At 41.1% G+C, this 21518-nt stretch overlaps 1 protein-coding gene across 6 annotated transcripts in view; it reads left to right on the forward strand.

Moving 5' to 3' along the window:
- The window catches only part of LOC138926293 (uncharacterized), a 184057-nt gene that overhangs the window by 110519 nt on the left and 52020 nt on the right, over positions 1-21518 (forward strand). For 5 of the 6 annotated variants that reach the window (XM_070279961.1, XM_070279959.1, XM_070279960.1 and 2 more), the window contains one exon: positions 11115-11243. The exons of the other annotated variant lie outside the window; for it this stretch is intronic. In XM_070279961.1, the coding sequence (XP_070136062.1) occupies positions 11115-11243 (129 nt within the window). The remainder of the gene's footprint in view (positions 1-11114; positions 11244-21518) is intronic. 6 annotated transcript variants of the gene reach the window in all.

Raw genomic sequence — 21518 nt, forward strand, 5'->3', positions numbered from 1 at the left:
AGATGTCCCCCCCTAAGTTATTTACAATAATAACTTTGAATTAACACCACTAAATAAAAATTCTCTTCCAGCGCTAAATCTTGATGGCTCTTCACATGCTTTGTATGCGTTATCCCTAGAGAATGTGTTGTCGATCGCAATCGTGCTTTCCCTAAAAATGGGGACCACATATTGGCCCAAGCATTACTTGACTCTGGGTCATGAATTAACTCCATTACTGAAGATCATGCTCAACGCATTCAGATCCGTATGGAGGAATCACGTATAAACTTTTTTTTTTTTTTTTTTTTGTAATAGCAGGGTAACGTTTATTTAAAACTGTCCATTAGGGACATTCATTAAATGTTATCACATAAACTTCACTTATAGATAATTTTAAATATTAATATGGTAGAAATAAATTAGAGTAGTAAGGGGAAGTCCAGCGGGTGTGTCCTTTTTAGTCTTCTGGGCTGCTCGCTGTTGTCCAGCAGGGAGCTGGCCAACCGGTTCGGGTGATTATGAAGCCTCTGCATGTAACGTGCGCTGCTTCTTTGTATCTCGTCCATGACCCAAGGGAAATCGAGAACCTCGTGGATGGTGCGATTGTCATGATAGACGTGGGCCCCAGTGGCGATTCGAAGGGCTCTATTTTCGAAAGCTTGTATTGTTCGGACATTCGTCTTGCTCGCAGTGCCCCAGAGCTGTATGCCGTACGTCCAGATTGGGCGTATTATTGCCTTGTAAATGAGGAGTTTAGTGAAAGTTCTCAGCTTCGATCTCCTACCCATAAGCCAGTAGAAGGATCGAAGTCTTTGATTAGCCTGTTTCCTCTTCTTAATCAGATGAGGCCTCCAGGTGAGCCTCCTGTCTAGGGTGAATCCCAGGTACTTGGGATTGTCTACCTGTGGGATTGGAGAGCTGTTAAGGTTAACTGGAGGGCAGTTGCCTTTGCAGAGAGAAAATGTGGAGGCAGTGGACTTCTCATTATTGACGGCAATGTTTCATCGCTTTTCTAGGCACTGCTATAACAAGCACAAATGATGTCAGTCTGGAGATTAAGCGGAAAATAACACTTGCCAACAGGTGTTACTTTGGGCTCAGTAGGCAGGATAATAGTAGAGCTCTCTCTCGACGCACAAAAATCACACTCTACAAGACGCTCATTCTTCCAGTACTCCTATTTGGTGCGGAGTGCTGGACAGTGACGCAGTCAGATGCAGCTGCTCTTGGAGTGTTCGAGAGGAAAATTCTTCGTAAAATCTTTGGCCCAATCTGCGTGGACGATGTTTATCGCATCAGATACAACCACGAGCTGTATGAGCTGTACGGTGATGTTGACGTAGCCAGTCGAGTGAAATCTCAAAGACTTCGCTGGCTGGGCCACGTTGCCCGTATGGATGAAGACGCTCCGGCTCGTAAGGTGTTTGATGCGGTGATTGTTGGGACACGAAGGAGAGGACGACCCCGAACGCGATGGCAAGACCAGGTGATGGAAACCCTGTCCACACTTGGTGTTACCAACTGGCGAAGGCGCGCCCAGGACAGAGTCGCGTGGAGGCACATTGCGCTTCAGGCCGAGACCCGATAAAAGGGTTGTCATGGCCATATAATAATAATAGGTTCCATCGCTTTTGCCAGTCGCTGAGCAAGTCAAGCTGCAATTGCATCGTTTCGGCTGCCCCCAATGCGCTATCGGCGGTGGAAAGGAAGGCGGTGTCGTCTGCATAGGTTGCTGGGAGCAGGTCAGGCCTTTGAAGAACAGGGAGGTCGGCCGTATAAGCATTGTACATCAACGGGCCAAGAACGCTGCCTTGGGGTACACCAGCGTGAGCTTCTCTAATACCGGAGATGGCCTCGCCACATCTAACAGCAAATTTACGGTCTTCCAAGAACGACTTTAGGAACTGGAAGTATGGTCGGGGTAGGCCAGTCTTTAATTTATATAGAAGACCGGGATGCCAGACTCGGTCAAACGCCTGCTTCACGTCCAGCATGACGGCCATGCAGTACTTCTTGGTTTCAAACGCGTCCAGGATCCACTGCACTACCCGATGGCACTGCTCTGGCGTACCGTGTCGCCGCCTGAAGCCAAACTGGTGGTCAGGGATCAGTCCAGCCTCGTCAAATACTGGCAGTGCTCTGCTTAAAAACACTCGTTCAAGTATTTTGGAGAGCATTGGTAACAAACTTATTGGTCGGTAGGACGAAAGGTTTGCTTCGGGTTTCCCGGGCTTAGGTATCATAGTTACCTGGGCACGTTTCCATGTGGACGGGAAGTACCCTATCTCCAAGCATCTATTATAGATCCTCGTAATTAGCTGAATGCTTGGAGGTGGTAACATTTTTAATGCAATTGCATTGATACCATCATCGCCCGGGGCCTTGTTGTTGCTCATGATGGTTATGAGCTCAGCTGTTTCCTCCTCAGTCACTGGTGGTATTGGGTCGGCGTCCCTGGAAGGCTCGGCTAGCAGACGGGCAGTTTCAGCAGCATCCTCCGGTGAGCAGCGATTGAAAGGCGTAAAGACACCTTCGAGGTGTTCGGCGAAAGCGTTGGCCCTGTCCATCTCCGATCTGCACCAGCTGCCGTCGGTTCTTTGTACAGGTGGGATCCTTTTCAGCGGCTGTCTAGATAGATTTGGTTGTTCGACGAACCCGTCAAAGGCCTGCTTCCTTAGTCTTGCCAGAGTTTCTGTCAGACATTTGGTCGCTCTATTGAAGGCGGTTTTGTCCAAAGGATTCCTCAAGAGCATCCACACTCTTCGGAGTCGTCGCTTTTCAAGTTTGAGTTCTTCGACTTCTGGGCTCCAAAAATGGATGTCCCTGTCAGTGGCTCTTGGGCGGTTGGAGGGCCTTGGTGCTGCTTCAGAAGCTGCCGCCTGAATATGGGCTGTTAACTCTTCTACAACGGTGTCGATGTCAACCGGGGAGTCAAGTGTCGGGCTGGGGTCGGTAACGTTGTTCAGGTAAGATTGGTACTTGTCAACGTCTGTTGGCTTGTAGATCAGCTTTTTGTGGGCTGACCTGAGCAAGGCTGGGGTGAAAAGTGACACGGCAATGGCGCTGTGGTCCGAGAAGAGGTCTTCTACTTCTCTCGCTTGAATTCCGGCAGAATCCAGTCCTCCGGAGATGGCGAAGTCTAGCACATCAGGGATTTTGTGGGGATCCGTAGGCCAGTATGTGGGTGCACCGGTTGCGTGACAGCTCAAGATTCGGGACTGAATCTGCCTGTATAGGGCCGAGCCCTTTGGGTTCGTAATCCTGGAGCCCCACCAGGGGTGTTTAGCATTAAAGTCCCCTCCGATTATGAACTTGGGGCCGAGGCAATCCAGTAGCAAGCCGAATTCCTGTTCGTGGATGTTGTGCCTGGGGGGGCAATATGCTGCGGCGATTATTATGTCACCGTTGGTAGTGGAGATTTTAATTTGGGCACATTGCACCCAGTCTTCGCACATGGCTGGAAGTGCCTCATACTTGATGCAGCTGCGAATAAGGATGGCCGCGCCCCCGCGACCTCTACCGTTCGGGTGGTTAGCGGCAATGAGGTCGTATCCTCTAATAGTCAAGTATAATCTGTTGGTAAAATGCGTTTCTGATATGAGGAGAACGTCTGCTTGGAGGGTCTTGCAATTTAGCTCGACCTCTGGCCTTCTTTTTACCAGGCCGTTAGCATTCCATATGGTTATATCTAATTGCGTATGCATAAGGATTTGCAAACGGTGGCCATCATTTGGGCTATTTGGCTCAAGACCTTCTCCATCATGCGCTCAAACATAGATTCCATCCTAGCCATTAGGGCGTCCATTGGATTATTTGGAAGACTGGGATCGGGATTGGGGTTGGAGTCAAACTGTGGGGCTCCGTTTTTTACTGCGCTAGCATAGCTGATGTTAGGGTTAATTTTGCTGAATTGAGGTTGCTGGCGTCTTGGGGCAGTCTGCTTGGGGGCGAACGTGCTCTTTGCCTTTTTGTAGGCTGGACAGACCTTGTAAGAGGCCGCGTGTGATCCTTCGCAGTGGAGGCAGACTGCTGGTTCACTGGCGATTTTGGTGCATTCGGACGATGGGTGCCTATCTCCACACTTTACGCATCTGTACTCCAGATGGCAGTACCGTTTCGTGTGACCGAAGCCCTGGCAGCGATGGCATTGGGGCACATCGTCGAATTTTTTTGGTGGCTCAACCGTAACCACCGTGCTGCATAGCCGCTTGACTTGAAAGGCCTCCTTGTTGTTTTTGGCTGGCTCGAGGTTAATAAAGAAAATGTTTAGTGGCTTCTTTGTACCTTTTTGCATAGGATTGTGTATATCCCTGACTTTGTGTCCATGGCTGCTGAAACCCACCTTAATATCCTCCGGGTCGGTGGAGAAGTGGAGGCCTTTAACGACGATCCGATAAGTGCGCTCGTCTCGGGGCTGGAACGTGTGGTATCGATGGTTATTTTCGCTCAGGAACTTTTTCAGAGTTGAGTAAGTATCCTTGTCCGGAGTCATGACGCGAATTGTGTTGTTAGTGCTTGCTTTGTAGGTCACTTCAACATCCCCGCCTAAGAGGTGGGAAATGTCTTTGGAAAGGCCCTTGATGCTGGATACGTCCGGGATAAAAATTGGGGGCGGTTTGATGATTTTCGCCGTTTTTACCGCAGATTGCTTGGTCTTCTTGTCATCTTTTTTCTTCATAACGTCAACCTCCATGTCGCTGACACGATCTTCATCGTCTAAATCAGACAGAATTGTATAATAATTTTTTTCAATATTAGCTTTAAGTGCAGCTCTGGCTGCTTCGCTGGAGGTAGGTTCGTCTTCCATAATGGGTTTTTTAGCAGACTTCCGCTTCATTTCTCCATGCTCGGAGTCGCTGGAATCGTCATCTTGAAAATTAGAATAGGCTTTCTTTTTCGAAGGCGGCTTGATTTTGATGGAACTGGGAGGGTTTTGCCAGCCCAATAAGTTGGTTTTGCCCGAGAATGGCCGCAAGATTAAGTAAATAAGAGTGGTTTTATATTTGTTTGGTAGTTGGAAAAAAAATTTTAAATTTTCTTTTTATTTTTTTTAACAAACAATAAAACGATGCTTTCGGTTCAAAGCCTACCTCTCTGTTAGAGTTCTAAGTAGATATCATAATTATATTTAAATTTCGCTATGTCCTCCACCTTTATATCGGCTTCAGTTTTGGCTTTGATATAAGCCTCTCGGTTTCTGAAGTATCAATCTCTGAAAATCAGGGGCATGCCGAGAAAAAAAATATATGTTTCGATGGAGGAATCGCCTGTAAGGGTTTTGGTGTCGCAGGTACGAGAACTGCAGCATCAGTCGGTGCCAGTGGTCAGGACTGTGGAATACCCTTTTGGGTGACTCTGACGGGGGTTTCATTTAGCAGGACCTGTGGTATCACTTGAAGAGATACCACGGAGGACATATCAGATAATTTCTCATTTTCCTTGAGAAATTCAGACGGCGAATTTTTCTCAGTTCTAGCCCTTTGGGGTGGCCAGAGATATGAGCGGCTGCATTGATATCGGCTGAGCAGGCTGAGGCGGATCAGAAACAGCGGATTTCTTACGCTTAGGGGACTCATTTAGCAGCTGAAGGCCACTAAACTGAGTGTCAAGCGCTCAGAGCTGGTCAATGATTTTACGAAAAAAAGTGATCAACTCTTTAAATCAATTCCTAGTCTGTCTCATGAATGACCTTGTTTCGCCTTGGACAGCACGACAATTTTTACACCAGTAATGTAAACCAGACCTACGGGAAATGGCATCCGAAACTGAGGCAGTGAGCGCGGGACACTTGGCGTGTACGACGTTTTTACATAGCCAGCAATGGATGGTAGGCTGGGATGAGGAGATTGTTTTGTTACAAGACTTCATAGAACAGACCAGTTTAAATTCCATATTATTAATTAACAATACAAAAATAATTCATAACAAGAAAAGAAAGCTAACTTCGGGCGGAGCCGAAGTTTATATACCCTTGCAGTTAAAACCGGATATATATCGCAAACATCGGATATAGTTAGCCGATCCTTATGAGAATATGATAATTTAACCCAATTTATTATAATACAAAATCTAAATCAAACTTCTATCTTCAAAAATACCTAAGTTGGTATTTCTACCAAAAACCATTTCCGATCGTTCAGTTATATGGCAGCTATAAGATACAATCGACCAATCGTTATGAAATTTGGTAGATCGGATCTTCAAAAACACGAAAGTTGGGTCACTTCCGATTGTTCAGTTTTTTGGCAGCTATAGGATATAGTCGGCCGATCCCTATGAAATTTGTCGTTCCGACTTATATACTGCGGGCAAAGGAAAGAAGGGTGTGTGCAAAGTTTCAAGACGATAGCTTTAAAACTGAGAGACAAGTTCGCGTAGAAACAGACAGACAAACGGACAGACGGACCGACGGACATGCTCATATCAACTCAGGAGGTGATCCTGATCCTGAGGGTCGGAGATGCCTCCTTCCCTGCGTTGCACCCTTTGGACAAAATTATAATACCCTCTGCAAGGGTATAAAAAGTTAAAAAAGCACTATAACTTGAACCAATGAGCAAATAGGAAGCCGAAGCGAGAGAGTGCAAAGGAAAAATGCAGAGCAGAGCTATGCTTGGAATTGAATTCAAACAAATTATTAATTTGCTTCAAAATATACCGCCGCAAACGCTAAGCGATACGGTTTAAGTTAAAACTTAAGATTCTCAAAAAATTCGAATCACCAGCGAGTAAACACCGGTTTACCAATATCTATCAGAAACAAGAAAGGAAAGCTAACTTCGGGCGGAGCCGAAGTTTATATACCCTTGCAGTTAAAACCGGATATATATCGCAAACATCGGATGTTGTTGGCCGATCCTTATGATTACATCATAATAAAACTAATTAACTAAAATAAAAAATCTAAAAAAAAGTCCCAAACTTCTATCTTCAAAAATACGAAAGTTGATATTTCTACCAAATACCATTTCCGATCGTTCAGTTATATGGCAGCTATAAGATATAGTCGGCCGATCCTAATGAAATTTGGTAGGTTGGATCAACTGGCCAAAAATAGAATCTGTATTAAGTTTCAGCTTTCTATCTTCAAAAACACGAAAGTTGGGTCATTTCCGATCGTTCAGTTATATGGCAGCTATAGGATATAGTCGGCCGATCCTTATGAAATTTGGCATGTCGTAATGTTTGGCCAAAAATAGCTCTCATGTCAAATTTGAACTCTCTTACTCTAAAAACACCAAAGTTGTACCATTTCCGATCAATCAGTTATATGGCAGCTATAGGATATAGTCGGCCGATCCGGGCCGTTCCGACTTATATACTGCGTGCAAAGGAAAGAAGGGTGTGTGCAAAGTTTCAAGACGATAGCTTTAAAACTGAGAGACTAGTTCGCGTAGAAACGGACAGACAGACGGACATGCTCATATCAACTCAGGAGGTGATCCTGATCAAGAATATATATACTTTATAGGGTCGGAGATGTCTCCTTCTCTGCGTTGCACACTTTTGGACAAAATTATAATACCCTCTGCAAGGGTATAACAAAGTGCGCACAAAAAAAACACGACCGTTCGCTTAAGAGGAAGACAGCGAAGAGAAAAGAGTTACCCCTGGAAGTCCCACATACTGGCCAACCGACCCACGCAAGCTCCCATACCTTATTTATTTTGCGGTGACAAAAAACATACCTCGCACTCTAATAAGTGCCAAAGCAGTCTCGGACTGATCATCAGACCACTCGCATAAATAACCGAACACCCCTTCAGTCTGACGCCGCCAAGAACGAACTGGCTTAAATACAAAAAGTACGTGAGTGGCCACATAGGACTCGCCCCGGAGTTTAAAATGGAAGTACATGAAATGGAAAGAAGTAATCGTTGCTGCAGCTAAACCTCTACTCCTCATGGGATGGAAGTAGACCGAAACAAATACTACAAATCTAATCAGCAAATCGACCAGCTCGTACGAGAAAAGAGTCGCACGCGTCGTGATTGGCAAAACAGCAGATCAACAGCTTTAAAACAACGCCTTAAGGAAGCAACCCGATCACTCGACCAGGCTCTTCACCAACAGGAAGAAAATGCACAGGTGAGGTACATCCAGAATCTTTCGCCAACGAGCACAAAGTACCCCCTGTGGAGGGCCCACCCAAATCTTAGCGCCCCATTGAAACGACCACCCCGATAAGAAACTCTTCGGGATGCTGGGCTCGCAGCGACGAAGACCGAGCTGAAACATTTGCTACACATCCCTTCCAAACAAAAACCAGCCTCAAATTCATTCCTCCTGCCTTCCCCTCAGCCAGCAGCACCTTCATTCCGGCCGAACGAAATCAAAAAAGTCATATGAGGGCTAAAACCAAAAAAGGCTTTCGGTGGTGACCTATTGAAGCCAAAGATGCTGATCGAACTTTCAAAATGCGCTATAGAGGTCGTCTGCAAACTATTTAATGGGATCATTAATCTTCGCTATTTCCCAAAAAAATGGAAGAAATCCATCATTATAATGATACCGAAGCCTGGAAAAGACCACACAATTCCGTCATCATACAGACCAATAAACCATATATATTGTTTGTCTAGAAACCACGGCTCTCGAAGAAACCACGGAACCATCGAGCAAGTCAACTGATTTACATCCGAAATACGCTCAGCCTTCGAACAGCAAGAATACTGCAGCGCTATTTTCCTCGACGTATTTCAAGCTTTTGACCGAGTTTGGCTAATTGGACTCATGGACAATTGTGCGCGCACAATCAAAAATCTTGAAAACCATCACTGGGGTGCCTTGGATGTTTGCAACGAAAACATCCACCGGGATCTAGGCATGCTCTAGACTGTCTTCGCACCCAAATTTTCTCGCTCGGGAATTGACTTGGGTTTCTAGCGGATCCCGCCTGTGACGCAACGACCTCTGTAATCGCAAATATGACCTCTGCGAAAATTACTGTTAGTTAAGTTAAAAATATGAGATTTGATTCACCTCTTGTTAGTCTCGCAAAGAGAAGACTCAAGAAATAAAATAAGCGTTTGAACAAAAAAAAAAGAAAAAAGAGTATAGCAATACACATTTTTAGATGTCTCTAAAGCAGTGGTCGCTGCCCGAGCTCTGCCACACACACAAGGTATAAAAACGTCATGCTCACAGCCTACTTTCTATTATTCGTTACTAATACTAATGCATTAAAATCATATCAATGCAATTCATATCTCCAAAACTGACCGAGTTATTAATTATTAATTAAAACATGTCAAAAACATGTGCCCAAGCTCAGCATACGGTAGAGCAAACTCCAATACCAATGCAAAAAATCACCAAAACATTGGAGCGAGAAATTTTTTTTGGCAAGTCATGTAGGTACACTGAAAAAAATTATAGTACCATTTTCAATGGAAAAAAGGTAATAAAAGAAAATTAATTAAATAAAAATTAAAAACTGTAATAAAATTAGAAATAAAGAAAATTCATAACTCTGATGTCAACTATTCTGTTTAAGATCTCAACCAAAAGTGATTTTTTGCCGTGAAAAGTTTTCGGCAATACAAAAACGATTTGCATTCGTATTAGAACGAATAACTGGGAAACTATATCAGTGGTGCCCAAGCTTTGCATACGGGAGGGCAAACCTTCATACCAATGCAAAAAAACCATCAATACATTGGTGCGAGAATTTTTTCCCATCCATGTGGGTGCACTGAAAAATGAAATTATAGTAACATTCACAAGGCGTTTAAAATATCAATATAATAAAAAATACATTTTATTACAGAAATTAAAAAAAGGCACTACATTTTTTACAACAGCTTATTATTATACTATAACAAATAATGCAATCCCCTGCTCTAAAGGATTTGATAGAGTCTGGTCTATTGTACAAGATTAAGACAATGCTCCGGACATCCCGACAAGCACACGACTAACAACATTTACGTTGACTGGTGATACAGCTGTTCTTAGCTGCTCAAAATGCTCGAAGCAAGCAACTGCGCAGCTAGCTCTTTATATGGTCGATGTTGAAAAATGTCTATTAGATTGGCGAATTAATGTGATCCAACAAAAATGCAAGCACGTTACGTTCACTCTGAACGTTAAACAACACTCTACAGTGGTTGCGCCCGTAGGCCATAATTTAAATCGTCTTAAAAATAATTAGTCAAAATGTAACGATTTTATCACTAAATAATTTTGCCACTGCAAGCTAATTTTTCCGGAAATCTCACGGTACATTCTAAAAATAGAATGCAAAGTGTGAACACGAGTTAAATTTTCCAGGCAATAGTGACTTGGAACTTTTAAAGCAGTAGGAGGCAAATTCTCATTTTCATATCACGCGTGCATAGGGTAGGAAAATATGCCGCTGCGCTGCCGGCACACAGACAGTGTGAGCACTTTCAAATTTTTTTAGAAGCTCTCTTATTTTCTCTCATTTGGACTCATTTGACAGCCAAAACTTAAAAATTAAAATGTTTCCACTGTTTTCACTTTTCTCCATAAAAAATATAGATAGATTCTTTAAAATAAAATACACTATTTTAGTGCCCATATCGACTTTTGAATAAACGAAAAATTAAATAAAAACTACGTTTTTTTCGCTCAGTGGATGCTCTACTCTCATTGTTGTTTTCTGCTACGCATAAACTCAAATTTTAATAATGTGTGAGTTTTTCCCTCCACTGCTCTAGACCTAGATAAGATGTTGACTATAAGAATGTACATGAAACATTTTATAGCTCTTTCTTTTACATTCTCCGAAATCTGGGCAATGTTGATCGACTCGGCTGTTGAAGCTGGAAAAATATACTACTTCATGGGGTTGGAGATGATTTCTAATTTCTGTTACATACATTCGCTTCAAGTGCCATGTGTTACACTGACTATGTAACCCTCCCTTTGCTTAAATAAACTTTAGATTCGAAATGCACAAAAAAATTTGTTTATTTATAGCTCACAAAAGATTTAAGAAAAGGTTAATGTTGGAAGACAGAAGGGAATAATAGCTTTTCGCCAATAGAGACCAGTGCACTTCCCTAAACTGGTGAGACTCCGAATGGGAAGCAAGTTTTTTCGAAGTCTGTCTACCAATTAATGTTCATTAATTAGTATTTATTTAGGCACATTTGTTTTCTTTATAGAATAAAGAGGAAGATACAAATACAATGATGTTACCTCTCGACACAACAGATTCGACTAGTTCAAATGAAGAAATAGAAGAAGTACGACGTCGAAAACGATCAACAACATATAATAAATTTATACCAGAGGTTGGTATTTATTTTTTAAATATTTATTAATTATTAATTCGCATGCGACAAAATAGAAGTTACATATTTAAGAACATATATTTTAAGGTATTCGCATGCGACCAAATATAAGTTACATATTTAAAAACCAGTTATTAATATATAATATATATATTTCGATAAAACAACAATGTTTTAAAAAATTTAAGTACAATTTTTTAAATTATTGAAATGCACAATCATGGTTAAAAATCATGGTAAAAATAAAAGCAAAATATGTATTGTGCTTTATGCACTTACTTAATGTTACTCACCCTTTATGTTCTATTACTGCAAAAAAATATCTTTAATAATATAATTTAAAATTCTGTTCTTTTACGAACCTTTCCTTAGTTTTTCCTCTTGATGACGGCATAAAAACATCGATGATTATAAATTTAAAGTCACATAGTAGAATTTGTTAATCAGGTCTAATATAGCAGAAAACCATCAAAATCTTGATTTAATTAGAAAAATACGTTTATTGGACTTTTTAAAAATTTCTAACCGCGTAATTTTAAGCCGAGTTTTTCAATAATTTAATGTTATAGATTTAGAAACTTCAATTTTTGTAAACAAAAAGAGTAAAAATGTACAAAAGAAAGTATATTTTTGCATTTTGTTTGTGTTTTCGGACTTTGACGCCTTTTTTTCGGTAAACCTTACAAAAAAATCTTTATTTTTTTAGCACTCTGTTTTTGAAGTTACGCAAGAAGAGATTTAAAACAACGGCCAATTACCAAAACGCATTGATTTTTATTGAAAGCTATCGTATTGATAGCTACAAACGGAAGCAAGCTGCATTTATGCAATATCAATCAAGTTGGGTGAATGAAATATAAACAATTGTGTTAACCTGTGCCCATGAGGTGTCTCAATCAACACAAGAAAGTGACAATCTTGGACGGCCGAAAATTGACTTTACTGATTGTTCGAATAGAGAAAATCGTGAAAAAAACCAATTGCTGAAATAGCGGAAATGGATCACTCTGCTGCGTCCTTGCTTCGATCGTGCGGCTTGTTTTCAGGCCCAAAATATTGCCAAGCCATTATTGACGAATTTATATAACTTTTTATACCCTTGCAGAGGGTATTATAATTTTTTCCAAAAGTGTGCAACGCAGAGAAGGAGACATCTCCGACCCAACAAAGTATATATATTCATGATCAGGATCACCTCCTGAGTTGATATGAGCATGTCCGTCTGTCTGTCTGTCCGTCGGTCCGTCTGTCCGTCTGCCTGTCTGTTTCTACGCGAACTAGTCTCTCAGTTTTAAAGCTATCGTCTTGAAACTTTGCACACACCCTTCTTTCCTGCCATAGCTGCCATATAACTGAACGATCGGAAATAACCCAACTTTTGAAGATAGAAATCTTAAACTTCGTACAAATACTACTTTTGATAAATAGTCAGATAATCAGACCTACCAAATTTCATAAGGATCGGCCGACTATATCCTATAGCTGCCATATAACTGACCGATCGGAATTGACCCAACTTTTGTGTTTTTGAATATAGAAAGCTGGAACTTGGTACAGATTATATTTTTGGTCAGTTAATCCGACCTACCAAATTTTATAACGACCGGCTGATCTTATAGCTGCCATATAACTGAACGATCGGAAATGGTTTTTGGTAGAAATACCAACTTTGGTATTTTTGAAGATAGAAATTTGGGATTTTTTTTAGATTCTATATAATAATAACTTGAGTTATATTATCATATTCTCATAAGGATCGGCCAACTATATCCGATGTTTGCGATATATATCCGGTTTTAACTGCTAGGGTATATCAACTTCGGCTCCGGCCGAAGTTAGCTTTCCTTTCTTGTTGTAGAGATGAATTCATCAAAACGTCAATATTTGCGGTGGAGATTTAGTCTCGCCACACGCCAAGACAGGTGGAATGGAGCAAAGTAAAGAAAGAAAGGTTGGGGGGGTGCGAAAGCGGTCAAGATCTGGGACTATTTCACACATGCAGTACTCAGGGGTTGGGGGGAAAGTGAAGATGAGAAGCCTAGCCCCAAGACAGAAGGATCAGTAAGAGGGGTAGCGCGCCAGGAGAAAGCAGAGACAACGTGGAAGATAACGGTTTTCGGTAACGGTAAAGAACAAGCTAGGAAGGGATCCGTTGCAGGACGGTTCTTCAACAAGCTCAGGGTATCGCAGTCGAGTTGGGCCATTCCCGACAACGGCAGGTCTGGCAAACGCTTTACCGACTCCTGAAATCGCAACCAACAGGCGTAGTTCTGCAAAACAAGGAAAGGCCGACTCGCGAACTCACGCCCAATTAGAGACCAACTGAGAACACCCCGGTCACCAGCCACGCAACTACCAACTCCGGACTCGCTAGCGCGTATGCGCGGTGTGTCCCCGGTGTAGCGAGAACGCGACGCATGATCATCAACGTCAACTTCCAATCTTGGCACGCTAGCGCGTATGCGCCGTTATCCCAGGTGTAGTGGGTGCGACAACCACAGGCAACTCCCAATTCTGGCGCTAGCGCGTACGCGTGGTGTCCAGGTGCAGCGGGGGCGACAGTCCGCATCCAACCCCCAATCCCAATCCCCAATCCCGGTGTATCCGCTGTGGATCCCTGGAGTAGCAGAGCGGAGGAGCGCTTCCCAGTCTTTGATCAGTCGCAGACGACCCAAGGAGGTGCTCCGAGAGGTAGAAAGGCCTGCATGTGGCCAGCAAAAGGGCGACGGTTAGGGGAATCTAAGGCAACGCGGCACAGAAGAGTAGCTGCGGCGACGGAGCAGCGGAGATCAAGCCATTGTATTGTGGGAAAAGCTTCTAAATAAAGAGTTTGACGTGGTCCGCACAAATGTATGGACTTGACGTGAACACGGTCCCGAGAGCCATGCCAGAGTTACTGCAGGTCAGGGCTCAAAGATGGTTCATCATGAACGACAAGCTTTAAAAACTTTTTCCTGCCGAAAAGATACTTTGAGAAGTTGGCGAATCAGGTTCGTCAACGAAAGCACCGACGTGGAGATCCGTTCATAGAGTATAGAAAAAGAAATGAAAAATCGCGAGCGAGATAATCGAGAGACTCGTCGAAAACTGCATGCCAAGAACGAAAATTGGCACAATTTTTTAGGAGTTGGCGCAGGAAGAAGAAGCCTTTAACAAGCGAGGAACAACGATGGAGCCACAGTCAACCGGCCGTAGACGAATGGTGGCGAAGAGAGGAACCGCAGCATGGCGAGGCAGTACTGTACCAGAGAGATCAATGGACCCTGAGAGGACAAAGGGACGAGTTCCACCACCCGGCCATCCAAAACACACAATGGACACCAAGGTGGTAGAAAGAGGTGGCGGTCCTAGGCCCGCCGGAGCGGTAGAGCAGCCCAGGTTAAGGTTGGATGCCAAGATGGCAGCCTGAGGGCCAGCACAGGTCGGCTGGCAATAAGAGGTTCATCAAGAGAGGACGATGAAGGACGATATCCCCATAAAGCAGCGGTATTATCCAAAAAATCCAAAAACACAGGGAGAGATGAACGTGAAGGTGGAAGAGCAGCTGGAGAAAGGATGCATCGAGCCCTCTAATAGAGCTTACAGTTCATCCATTGTGATGGTCAAGAAGAAAACTGGTCAATGAAGGATGTGCGTGGACTTCCAGCAGTGTAACGCAAAATCGATAAAGAATGCGTACCCGATGCCACGGATCAATTACATTTTGAGCAACTGAGGGAGGCGAGGTTCTTTTGACTTGAAGGCATTTCCATCTAGAGAACAGAAACTGGAAGTACACCGCTTTCACCTGGGAAAGGTCTGTACCAGTGGAGGGTGATGCCTTTCGGGTTGCACTCGGCGTTGGCAACGTTTCAGAGGACCCGGATATGGCTCCACACCCGTTCGCATATCAGGACGATATCATCGTGATCGTCGAAAGGTGATCTGATATCCTGATATCATTAGGAAAGATCGCTGCAATTACGGAGCCCGACAAACGTCAAGGGAGTACGCCAATTCATCGGGATGGCATCATGGTATCGGCTGTTCGTCCCAGAATTTCCAGGAATCGCGAAGCCCCTGAACGATCTGCTAGGAAAGGGGACGAAATGGACATTGAAGTCACGGCAGGTGGAGGATCTAGTACTGGCGTGCCCCGATTTTGAGAAAAGATTTTTGCTGCAAACGGACGCCAGCGACAACGGCGTCGGGGCGGTCCTGACCCAGGGGACGTTGATTGGGGCTGAAAAAAGCTACTCAGCGACGGAGAAGGATTGCCTGGTAATAGTATTGACGATCAAAGAAATCCATCCTCTACCTGGAGGGATACCAGTTCGACGTGATCACGGACCATATGGCGCTGAAAGGGCTCAACCACATCGAGAACCCGCTTGGGAGAGTAGTGAGGTGGGTGTTCGAGCTGCAGCAGTATGACTACGTCATCAGCTACCGAAAGGGTAAGCTTAACGTGGTCGCCGACGCCCTGTCACGCCAGCCAGTATTGGAGAAACTAAGAAGTGCCACGGAGAGTGAAATCAAAGAATGCGTGTGGAAAAGCGAGCTGAAGCATATGATGAAAACGTCGAAAACGTTTAAACGAGAAAAGAAAGCTTACTTCAGGCGGAGCCGAAGTTGATATACCCTTGCAGGTAATACCGGATATAATCGCAAACATCGGATGCCCGATCTTTATGAATATCATAATAAAACCAAGCTTCTATCTTTAAAAATACGAAAGTTGGTATTTATACCAAATACCATTTCCGATCGTTCAGTTATATGGAAGCTATAGGATATAGTCAGCCCTATGAAGGTAGGTCGTATTATTTTGCCAAACATAGCACTCATGAAAAATTCGAACTCTCTAACTCTAAAAACACAAAAGTTATAGCATTTCCGAGCAATTAGTTATATGGCAGCTATAGACGGACAGACAGATAGATGCTTATATCAACTCAGGAGGTGATCCTTATCAAGAATATATATACTTTATAGAGTCGGAGATGTGTCCTTCACTGCGTTGCACACTTTTAGACTTTTAGAAAATTATAATACCCTCTGCAAGTGTATAAAAAGAAACGGCTTAATTAGCTTTAAACGAAGAAAGGCACTATAAGGAACCATTTAATAAGTTAAATCATACGGTATGCGATATCGGTTCTTGCATAAAAAAAGTTGGCACATTCGTACCGGAGAGGGAAAACTTTCACTTTCTTTAACGAAAAAAAAGACTTCAGGGCAAAAACAGGGCTAATAGTGGAATACATTTTTCAATAATTCGGAACATTTATCAATAAGTTAATCTACTAAATTAACTGGCTTAGACAAAAGCGTTATTATACAAGCCATGGCATCAGGGTAACGGATTGATGCTGACAAAAATCAGAAAATATGCTCTTGACCCTGCCAAACAATTAGCTCAGTGCTCAAAGTTTTTATCCATGGTGCAAATGTGACTAATTTTACTCTTGTTCGAATTGGAATTATCGGAATTATCCGAATTCCGAATTATCGGAAGAGGCTGCAGAGTCCCGAAACAAAGACATAAAATTATATAGAAAGTCCTTTATTTGCACACTTTTATTACAGGACTAAGGAAATTACCTTGCAAATTTAAATCCAATGTAATGAAATCGACCTTAGGCTGATGTGAGAGTGCGCGCGAGAAGCGAAGCAAAGGGATGCGAGAAGCTATGAGCAAAGCGAGAAGATGGCAGAGTGAGAGCTTTGCGAGAGAGAGAATCGAGCTACATTGTTCTATTTTTTATTTATTATTGTGATCGTGGTGGATTCGGACGAAGATTTATTTCTTCAATTGCAAAACTTAACTTAAACTTAACTGGCGTCCACCCGCTTAACTGCAGTGAGAACGAAAAAGGAGAGTTTAAGAACTTATATAATGACTAGCGAAACCATCCAGAAGAGTTTTTTAACTATTCACGGATGTTTTTTTCGACTTTTTACTATATTTAAAAAATAATATATTAAATAATAATTTTGAAAATAAACAGTAATTAAATATAAAAATGCAACAAATCATTTGTTTACTCTAAGTTAGTTAAATCGATTAGGCAGAATGCAAACTGCTCTATCGCGTTGCTCTCGCTTTATCGCTTGAAGTCGCAACTCCCTTCGCTCTGACCTCACATCTTTCGAGTCATTGCATATGAAAAAGTTTGCAGTGTTTTATCGCTTGTTCTCGCCTAAAATTATCACATCGCTTCTCCCGCGCACTCTGACATCAGCCTTAGATTTGTTAGAAGAAATTGATTGACTGTAATTGATTTATATGTTGTTTTATTTTATTTTATTTTGTATGGCTCCCAATTTGTTTAAAAAAGTGTCTTATTATTGAAGTTATTGAATATTATTTGAAACTGGTACCTTTTTGTGCATGCAATTATTGCTACAGAAGCTGTATGATATAGTTTTCTGATTTGAATTATGTACAAAATAATATAAATTGGGTTTGTGTAATAATATTGTTGTTGGTTATCCCTCGCTGCAGTCGGTGATGCCGTAGATGCTAGAGATATGCTGTAAGCTAATTACCCCTGGCGGTTGCCGAGGGTGTTGCTACTCCTTGTAGGTAGTGGTTGAGATCCCTGGCGGTTGCCGAGGGAAGATCCGTTCAGTGACGGGAGTTATGATGGGAGCACTTGCCCCGTTGTCACGGCCCTTGAGGCGCGGTGACCAATTCAACAAATGAATTTACAAATTAACGGCAGTGCCGGAGATTGGTTTTATGGTGCTCTTTATTGTATGAGACTCTGACACAAACTGAAACTTAAAGCTAACAAAAAGTATTTCATAGCGGCCACGCAAATGTGCAGTGCTTGCCGCTATGCATGGGCTTCCGGCCAGACGCTATGTCAGCAGTTTGGCCAGAGCGAGCTCTTAAATAATCGGACATTGCCGCTGCTTGGTTAACTTCAGTTAACTTACATATGAAATTTTTCAATAATTCCAACAAAGTTAAGCGAAAAAAACTACACTCAAAATAAAATTTACCCTGAAATTTATAAATTCGCCATAAAACTTTGTTTTTTCTAAGTACAAGAAAAGATTTCTAATTTCTAGAAAAAAATTCCAAAAACAAGAAAAATTTATTCGCCATAAACTGAAATCGCCCTAAAAACAAATAAATTTTTCTATAATTAAGGAAAGTTATGACTTATTTTCAGGAACTATTTTCTTAATAATAGAAAGGCTCACCATAAAAGAACCCAAAAAATAGAAAACTGTTTCTACAATATAGAAATTTCTTTCTAAAACTGCACAGAGTTCCCCTAGAGAATAGAAATACTTTGTTTAATATCGAATTTTTTTATATTTTATCTCTGTCAGTGGTCGGCACCCAATACATTGATATGATTTTAACGCATTAGCATTAGTATAGCAAAAAGCAGATAGTAGGCTCTGAGCATGGCACGTCATGACGTTTCACACACTTATACTGTGTGTCTGACAGAGCAGGGGCAAATAAATGCAGACTGATCTATATTATATTTTATACATAAAGTTTTAACATGTTAAATACAAAAAATCAAGTAAAAAAATAATGTAACGATATTTGAACTATCAAATATCGCACAAACAACGGAGTCTTCCTTCTCTAAGATGTTGACATTACAAGTTTATTAAAAAGTTTATTTAACAAGTGCTAATGGATTCCTTGCTGAACAAGATAAACTGAGAAGCTTTTGCTTTTTTTCACTAAATTACTAATTTAATTAAACTAGAGCTAATTGTAGAAGTGCATGATAGATCTTAACATCGGCAAAAAGCCAGAAGGTCTGTTGTATAGGGCAAAATTTATAATTTGAAGGCTAAGAAGAAAAAGTTATCAACTGGTAAATTCAGGTAACTGGTAAGTTATCAACGTCACACTTCAAAGGTTGTAAAAAATATTCCAAATACATTTTCAGGTAAAACGGATGGTGTTCAATAGTGAAGAGGTGAAGCCTAGCCTTGTGAAGAGGTCAACGAAAAATTGGATCTTACTTTCTTCTTTTTTCTTTTCTTTCGGACAGTTTCTTTTTCTCGGACGCTACACTGAGCTACACTTAGCTTATCGCTTAATCGCCCATTCTTAAGCAGAATTTTGAACACAAATTGGTAATGTTTTTTATACATTAATTATCTTGCTAAAAACATTCCTTCAACAAAGCGATAACAAAAAGGCAATAATTACACTACCCTAAAACATGTTTTAAAACATTCACGATTAAATAGTATATTTATTAGGGCGGGTAAATTTTTTTTCCCAAAAATCGTCCCCCATAATCGGAATCTACGAAGAATTCTAAGAAAATTTCACCATGAAACCATGTGTCTAAAATGTATTTCTAGCTTGCGCCGTGAAGCTTAAAGATTTCACTATGAGGTACATAAGGTATTTCGAGGTATTTAAGGAGTTACGCCACCCTGACCGCGTGGAAACGGGACGGTTTTTCAGGAATTTCTTGTGACTAAACTAGTTGAGATAGGATTTTTCCACTTTTTGTTCTATTCAATACAACTAATGAGCTTTATAAATTCTAAAAAAAAACTTGTTTTCTATGCAAAGTGGCGGAGATATGAACATCGGCGATCATCGGTTTTTCCGGAGTGCTCCTTGATGGTGGGCATGATTCACGTGTCAATTTTCATCTCAATCAAGTAAACAAAATTTTTTTTTAAAAAGTGATACATTTGGAACAGAGTGACGTAGCCGTTTAAGAAAAAAAAAAAATTACGCAAATGAGAGCACTTCAAAAATTGACTAAATTTTTTGGGCAAAAAATTTTGTACTAAAAATTGCATAAAAAAATTTCTATCCATTGGATCAAAAAAATCCTACGTCACTCTGTGGAAAATCTATGTAAGAAGATGTGTTTCAAATTTCAAGTCAATCGGTTGAACAGTTTTTGAGTTATCATGCCCACCGTCTTGAAAAAAGTGGTTTCGAGAAAAACGCAAAAGAAGAAAAAGAAGTGTCTTAGGTGCCCTCCTGCCGTGCCGACTTCAAATAAACATAACTTCCATAATTATCAAGATATTGTCATCGGGGACGTCTTAAAATACGCGTAAGAATATAGTCTTTTAAATAAAGTAAAAAAAAAATTGAAATTTTTTGAAAATTTCAGGGTGGCGTAACCCCTTAAGACATTTTAATGTATTTAAAAAAAAACATACGCATTTTCAAATTATGTTGGAGTCAATTCTAATTCATCTTTTTACAAATTTTATAATTTATTTTTTTAATTTATTTAACTTATAATTTATTTTTTATTTCGAAAAAAAGAGCCAAGCTAGCCATGTACTGAGCCTCATATAAGAAAGTAGGAGCAATGCGTCTGTAACTTTTTAACGAAGTACGGTATTGATCTCAAAATTGAAATATATATTCAAAGGCATTTTAAGCAACTAAATAAAAGTAGGCGTGGCATGATAAAAGGCGGAATTTAATTTAATTTTTTATTATAAAGTTTATTTGCTTTCCAACAAGTAGGTAATTTTTGCATTTTGTTGACTTGGAATATAACGTCATCTTATTAGAATTAGAACTTTCTTATTATTAGAACTTTATAATAAAAAATTCAATTAAATTCCGCCTTTTATCTTGCCGCGCCTACTTTTATTTAGTTGCTTAACTTGAATGTAAGAATGTAAATGTAAAAATAATGTAAAAATATGTAAATGTAAGATGTAGTAAGTAATGTAAAATGTAGAAATACAATTTCTAGTATTTAGAAAAGTTTACCCTCAATTGTTTATATTGTAGAAAGGGTTTTCTTAATTTTAGGGCGCCTAAATTTTAAAACTTAAGGGGAATGCCATTAATTTTAGAAAAATTTTACCTAAATTTTATACTGCGGTGCCGTTGAAGACATAGGGCGAATTTCTAAATCATAAGGTTCATTTTATTTTGAGTGTATGATGTTATCCCCGATCTATTGCACAGAAGTTTAAGTAATCGACGGCTTATATTCTAGGCTCTTATTAACGAGCAGCTAAGGATGGTCTAGCCGGGATTCGCTGAAACTCTTTTGGAGGTATCCGGCCGATTCAATGGTCATATACGGGCCCCGATTGGCACTCCTTGACCTCTAGGATTTTTATGTGGACCTAATATCTGGTGCCCAACGAAGCCCAAAGCTGTTGAGAAAATAGCTCTGACATCGAGGAGTCAAGCTCTTCTGCCCACCACTAAACCAACCAGAAGATCTATCCCATCTGCTGTCCATCGGCTTTATGACCCAATGGCTTAGTAGGTCCTGTAGTCACCAGTACAAAGATTTTATTGCATAAGCT

This window comes from Drosophila bipectinata, chromosome 3L, assembly GCF_030179905.1.
Source record: "Drosophila bipectinata strain 14024-0381.07 chromosome 3L, DbipHiC1v2, whole genome shotgun sequence".
In the NCBI taxonomy this organism is placed as follows: Eukaryota; Metazoa; Arthropoda; class Insecta; order Diptera; family Drosophilidae; genus Drosophila; species Drosophila bipectinata.